Below are 5,796 nucleotides of genomic sequence, written 5' to 3'. Positions count from 1 at the left end.
CCCCCCCACCTCGAGGCGGACGCGCCCATCGCAGGGCGGGGGGGGGGCGCTGCGCCCCATTCCCACAACCCCCCCCCCCCCACCGCGCGAGTGGTGCCGTCCCCGCGGCGCCCCCCGCGGGAGGCGGGCGCGCCCACTGCGCGCCGCGGGGGGGGACGCTCCGCCCCCCCTCCCCCGTCCCGCGGGTGGTGCGGTCCCCGCGGCGCCCGGCGGGGGGCGGACGGGTCCATTGCGCGCGGCGGGGGGGGAAGGGGGGGGGAGCAGCCCCGGCTCCTCACCTGTCATGGACGCCGCAGGCCCGGGCGGCTGCCGTTGCTCATGCCGGTCCCGGCGGGGTCCCCCCCGCCCCGCTCCGCCTTATCAGCCCCAACGGCGCCCGGAAACCCCGCCCCCTCCGGGCCCACGCACGCAGGAAGCGGAGACGGGCGGGAGGCGGTGGAGCCGGCGGCGGCGGGGGGGGGAACGAGGAGGTGGGGGGGGGGAAACGACCCCGCTCGCCTCCGCGGGGCCGCACTGCGCTTGCGCCGCGCGCGCCGCGCTCACTGCGCGTGCGCCGCCGGCCGCGAACAGCGCGCATGCGCAGTGCGGGGGCCCGGCGCGCTTGCGCCGCCGACTGGACCACGTCTGCGCGGGGGAGGGGGGGGAGTCCGGTGGAGGCCCCGCCCCCTGCCGCCGCGCCTCATTTGCATAGATTTGCGTGCATTTGAATATCACCCGCGGCATCGGGGCATCCTGACACGCGTCGAGCTGCGCCGGCCTCAGCCGGGCAAAGCAGGAGAGCCAAACGGGGGCTGTTCGGAGGGTTTATTGCCAAAAGAGCCTCCCCGGCGCGCGGGGGGAGGCCGCGTGTGCAAACCGCCAACGTCTTCCTTCGCACAAAACGGACACAAAACGCAGGAAAAAAAAACAGTTGAGTTGAGAAATGCGAACAAAAGCGGCGCGGAACTGCCCCAAAGGCGCCCGCCCCACGCGCGGGATCCGGCAGGCCCGGCCTCCCTTCCGCCTTCCCTCCCGTGCACCAGCAAACGGCCCGAAACAGGAGGAAAATTCATTTTTCTCCCTTTTTTTTCCTCTACCCCCTCAAACAGTCGCAATTTGCCCCGTTGTTAAAGGGCAGGCGGAAAACAGGTTGTAAAACTGGGGAAAAAAAAGCCAAGGGGGACACAAATCCACAGCAAACAAAAACTCAACGCAAAGCAGCAACCTGCAGCAGAGGCTTTTACAGAGCACAGTGTAAAAGCCCCCCCTTTTTCCTCGTTCTTAATAAATACAGTGATAAAATCAGAAAAGCCAGGGATGTAACCAGTGTTTTTTTCCTTTTCCTGCAGTAAAACAGGAGGTTAAAACAGCAGAGCTGCAGCCCCAGGCTCTGCCGGCAACGCCGCTCCCTCTTTACCCCCAAAAATTGGGTAAAAAGTGCCCCAAAACCGCACGCTGGCCAGGAGCCTGCTGCAAAAAGGCTCCGTTTTTTGTACCTGAGCATCTCAAAGAGAGACGGAGGAGGAAAAGCAAACCCCAAGGAAATTCATGTTAAACGTTTAGGGAAAAAGCTCCTGGAAGAGCACTCAAAAACGTTCCTTTCCTCTTCCATCCAGCACACAGGATTACTGGGATGCAGCCCCAAAGCCAGACCACCAGGTTTTCAATGTGCCCGGATAAGGTGCGGATCAGTGTTGCTGCAGGCCGTGTTTCCGTGCCACAAAAACTCCGTAATGGCTGTAGATCCACGGCGGGGGGGGGGTGATTTTAGGTTTCCGAGCGCGTGGGATCGCTAGGAATGGGAGCACAGGGAGCAGCGTCGAGGAAACCTAGTGTTTGGGATTTGGAGGCTGCTCAAAACAACAAGAAAATCAACAGTCCCTCAAAAAAAAAAACAAAAAACAACCAAAAACAAAAGAAAAACAGGAGTCCCAGCACCAGGCCCCAACTCCGTAACCTCCCTTTTACGGAGAGTCCTCCAGGTCCTACTTCCTAGATACAGGAAAGAACCTGCAGAGGAGAAAAACAACAAGAAAAAAAACAAGATAGAAAAATAAAAAAACGCTTTCAGTGAATGGGGAGGGAATGAGACCGAAGGCCGCGGGGTTTGCGACCAGCAAGCACAGCGAGAGCGCTGGTTGGGCACATCTGGCCAAGCACATCTGGCCCCCAGAGGCAGCCGAATTTGCAGGGAGGGTTTGGGGGGGCTTTTTTCCCCCCCTCCTCCTTCCTTGGCTTAGCCAGGACGGGCCCGCGAGCGGGATGAGACCCCCTGAGCTCAGGAATGGAGAGGACGGGGGCAGGAAGGGGCGTCCAGGAGGGCGCCGGGCGCGCGGAGAGCAGGAACGGCGGGTAAAGACGGAGCGGTCGGAGGCGCCGTCAGTCCGCCTTCCTTCCCAGTCTCGTGAAGACACTAACGGGGCCCGTGCTGTCCATGCGAGCGCCGGGGCTCTCGCTGCTGCTGCTGCTTACCTTGGCACTGCCCCAGCTCCTCTTTAGAGTGACCTTGAACTCGGGCTCCGTTCTGCTCCTGGTGCTCGTGACGCTGCTGTCCTGCGCCTCCGCGGGCACGGAGGCTTTGCCTAGTCTCTGCACGAGGCTGGTTTTGGGCTCGGCTTTGCGTTCTTCGAGGGGGGCCTTTCTGGGGCCCAGGTGCCGGCTGGCAGCCGGGGTGGCCTCCGAGCTGGTGGCTTTGGCTTTGACGGCGGCTCCCAACCTGGCGCTTCCCTTGGGGAGCTTCTTCAGGACGCCGGCATACTGCAGCACCGAGCAGTTGTCGTCATCGTCGCCGCCGTCGTCATCGTCGCTCTCGGCCGCTCCGGCCCCGTCCAGCGCGTCACCCAGGCGGCTGAACACCCCTGTGGGCTGGGAAGCGACAAAGGGAACGTCAGCGGCGCTGGAAAAGGCGGCCAAAAAAAAAAAAAAAGGGTTGGAGGTTGCTGGGCATCGAGGCCGCAGGGGATGCGGGAGCAGGACACCTCCAAAGTCCTCAGGTTTGGTTACTTTTGAGGAGGTTTTGGTTACTTTTGTGGAAGAATCCCCCTTTGCCATCCTCCCGGGTCACAAATGCTCCTGGCTTTTAAAACAGCATTTCCTTAGGGGTGACTCCGCATGCTGTGGAAAAACACACTCCCAAACTTCCCGGTTTTCCCCCAGAAAAGGGAGCAATCTCTCATATCCCCTCTTAAAGGCAGCAGGTCCCAAGCACAGACGGGTAAACAAGTCACCCTGGAGCCACCAACAGCTCCCGAGCTTCCCCCATCCCCTTTCCCAGGGCGCCTCATCACCGTTTCAAGGGGTTTTTCCAGCTTCGAGGTGTTTTTTTCCCTGAGAAAAGAGGCTCTCCGGCCTCCTGCGTCCTCCAGCCCGAGCGCAGGCAGCCCCGGGGCGATTCCGGGCACCTCACCTTGCCGGCCGTGGTCGTGTCGGCTCTCGTCTCGGCGCCCAGGCGATCGAACACCGACATCCTCGGCAGCCCTGCGGGTTGCACGAAAACGAGGGCGCTTTGGAGGGCAACGCGAGGAAACGGCGCGAGAGGAGGCCACGCAAGAGCAGCACGGGGAGCACCGGGGGCTTGCAAGACGCTACTGCAAAAGCACCATCAAGACACGCGGAAAACGGGATTGGGAAGCGCAGAGGGACACGGCGCCGGTACCTTTGGCCGCCTGCTGCTCCAGGATCTTCTTGGTGCGCGGCGTGGTGCCCTTGGGCATGGTGATGATGTATTTGCCCTCCATCTCGGCCGTCACGCGGCGGCGCTTCACGGGCACCGCGGGGCTCTCGTCCGCCGCGTCACACAGCCCTCAAAGGCCAAGGAGAGGCAGCGCTGACCCCGAGGCCGTGAGCTTTGAGGCGCTGCTCCTCGTCGTGCCAAGAAACACCCAGAAAAGGGCATTTCTGCCACTGCCCGGGGGCGCTGGGGCTCCTTGGGCCTCCCCCTTTCACCTCAAACTACTTACGAGCAAGAATCGGATCAGGGCAACGCAGCAGGTCCGCGCTGAAAAGCGGGAGCTTTTCAAACGCTCACTGCCCAATCTCAATCCAGAGCGAAAGGAAAAAGAGCGGCCCCCGGCAGCACAGCAACCATTCCCCACCATTCCCACCGGGAAACGCTTCCCTCCGTACCTGCTTTCGTGTTCTTCGCGGCGAGCTTGTTGGACACGGTGATGGAGATTTTGGAAGCGCTGGCGTCGGGCCTGCGGACGGGCGGAGCGGGAGGCGAGTCCCTGCTCAGGCTGTTGGCAATCATGCGGGTGGCAGCTGAAGGACAAGGAGCGGGAGTCGCGGGAGAGCCGGAGGCGGCCCGGGGGAATCGCCAGGGAAGCGGGGGAACCTCCTGGTCCGTAGGGAAGCGGGAAGCAGATCCCGCCCCGCGCTCACCGCTGCCGGGGTTGCGGTGCAGCTCGGGCTGCGCGCGCGGCGGGCTGGCGCAGAGCGATTCCGTGGCCGCCTTGCACATCTCCTGCACGGGACAAGCAGAGAGGTGACACAACCATCAGTAGAGCCACCAAAAAAGCAGTTTTCCCTTATTTTTCTTAATAAATATAAGCAATTCTGGGGGTGGTGCTACCCTACCTGTCTGTAGACGACTTTGGCGTGTTTGAGGATGGCGATGATGTCGCCCACGATGGTGATCCCCAGCTCGTTCATGATCTCCTTGTTGAGATCCAGCAGCATGGTCTTCTGGATCCTGGAGGGGACAGAGCGGAGCGGGTGGCAGCAGGGGACACTTCCCTGGGTGGTCCCTAATGCCCCGCACCGAAGGAGCCCAGATTAATTAAACCTGGAGCAAGGACTGGGCTTCTGTGGTCTGCCCAGGACGGAATCAGTAGCTGGCACACAAAGAAACAAGGTCAAGAATGAAAGAGGAAACTTGTCCAGGTTCCTAATTAACACAGCTAATTAAGCAGATGGGAAAGAAGCCATGATGCTGGACTTACCCCTCTCCCTTCCCTCACCACGAGGTCCATAACGACCAAAAAGGGCAGGAATTTCAGGGCTGGAAGTCATGAGGCTGCCAAGGGCATCCCACAGCTTCCCAATGGGGAAGTGTCCGCGGGACGCAGCACAGGGCTGCGGGATCAGGCTCCGGATGCCTATGGAGCGACTAAACAGGCCGGGAGAGCCTGGGCAGCCCCATTCCCGCAGGGAATTCACCCAGGGGGACCCACGGCGAGAACATCCCGTTAACGCTGCCGTTCTCCTCCCGGCCTCACCTGTTATCCACAAACATCACGGCATAGTTGACGGCGGGGCCCGGAGGAATCCCGGCTTCCTTGAAAAACTGAATCCACTCCGAGGTGGCTATAAAAGAATTAGATAAACACATCGGCGAGAGGAGAAGGGGAGGAGAGGCCGGCGACAATGGCCGCTCTGGAGCGTCGGCTCCGCTCGCCGCCTCTCCGGGCCCTTTTCCATGCGGATCCGCACGCGCTGCCAGCGGCTCCTTCCAAGCATTCGCAGCTGCTGTTGCCGATTAACCCGGAGCAAAACTGCCGCTGGCATCACGGGAATGGCGCGGGAATGGCACTCGTTCCCGGGGGTTAATCCCCGCTCCCGCCCCGCACTCACCCATCGTCACCGACACCATCCCGGAGCGGCCGCAGCCCGCGCCGGCGCCTACGTGTCCCGGGCCTGCGGAGCCTGCGGAGAGGGAAGGCGGAGGCGATGGAGGCGCGGACGCCAGCGCCAGGAATAGCCCTGGGAACGGGATGGGGCTCCAGGCCGGCCCGGCCCCCCCTTCCTGCCCCCAAACTCCTGGGCGCCTCCCCGCAAAGCGCCCCAAAATTCCTGCCCCCTCCCCAAACTGCCCCCCTC

General features: G+C 62.2%; 1 protein-coding gene across 2 annotated transcripts; it reads right to left on the bottom strand.

The window, feature by feature from the left end:
* Window positions 1–1,501: 1,501 nt before the first annotated feature.
* On the bottom strand, window positions 1,502–5,605 carry CUNH19orf47 (chromosome unknown C19orf47 homolog). Of its 2 annotated transcripts, XM_026048816.1 has the most exons (9): window positions 5,551–5,605; window positions 5,196–5,283; window positions 4,555–4,669; window positions 4,360–4,441; window positions 4,105–4,239; window positions 3,635–3,781; window positions 3,386–3,456; window positions 2,452–2,844; window positions 1,502–1,989 (listed from the first exon to the last, which is right to left on the bottom strand). In XM_026048816.1, the coding sequence occupies exons 1-9, from the start codon at window positions 5,567–5,569 to the stop codon at window positions 1,972–1,974; spliced, it is 1,068 nt and encodes a 355-aa protein (XP_025904601.1). In that variant the 5' UTR covers window positions 5,570–5,605; the 3' UTR covers window positions 1,502–1,971. The 2 variants fall into 2 exon arrangements, with proteins under 2 accessions (XP_025904601.1, XP_025904600.1); XM_026048815.1 differs by having other exon boundaries at window positions 1,502–2,844.
* Window positions 5,606–5,796: the final 191 nt, after the last annotated feature.

The sequence above is a fragment of the Nothoprocta perdicaria genome, unplaced genomic scaffold (assembly GCF_003342845.1).
Source record: "Nothoprocta perdicaria isolate Ctin4 unplaced genomic scaffold, notPer1 scaffold_571, whole genome shotgun sequence".
NCBI classification, from domain to species: Eukaryota; Metazoa; Chordata; class Aves; order Tinamiformes; family Tinamidae; genus Nothoprocta; species Nothoprocta perdicaria.
The sequence above is the reverse complement of the archived record's forward strand: the minus strand, read 5'-3'. Positions and strand labels throughout refer to the sequence as shown.

Excerpts from the sequence above, each read along its gene's own strand:
- CUNH19orf47 (XM_026048815.1), bottom strand. Across the intron at positions 3,457-3,634 it reads GGAGCAGCAGGCGGCCAAAG|GGCTGCCGAGGATGTCGGTG; the intron begins GTACCGGCGCCG and ends TGCAACCCGCAG. Across the intron at positions 2,845-3,385 it reads ACACGACCACGGCCGGCAAG|CCCACAGGGGTGTTCAGCCG; the intron begins GTGAGGTGCCCG and ends GTCGCTTCCCAG.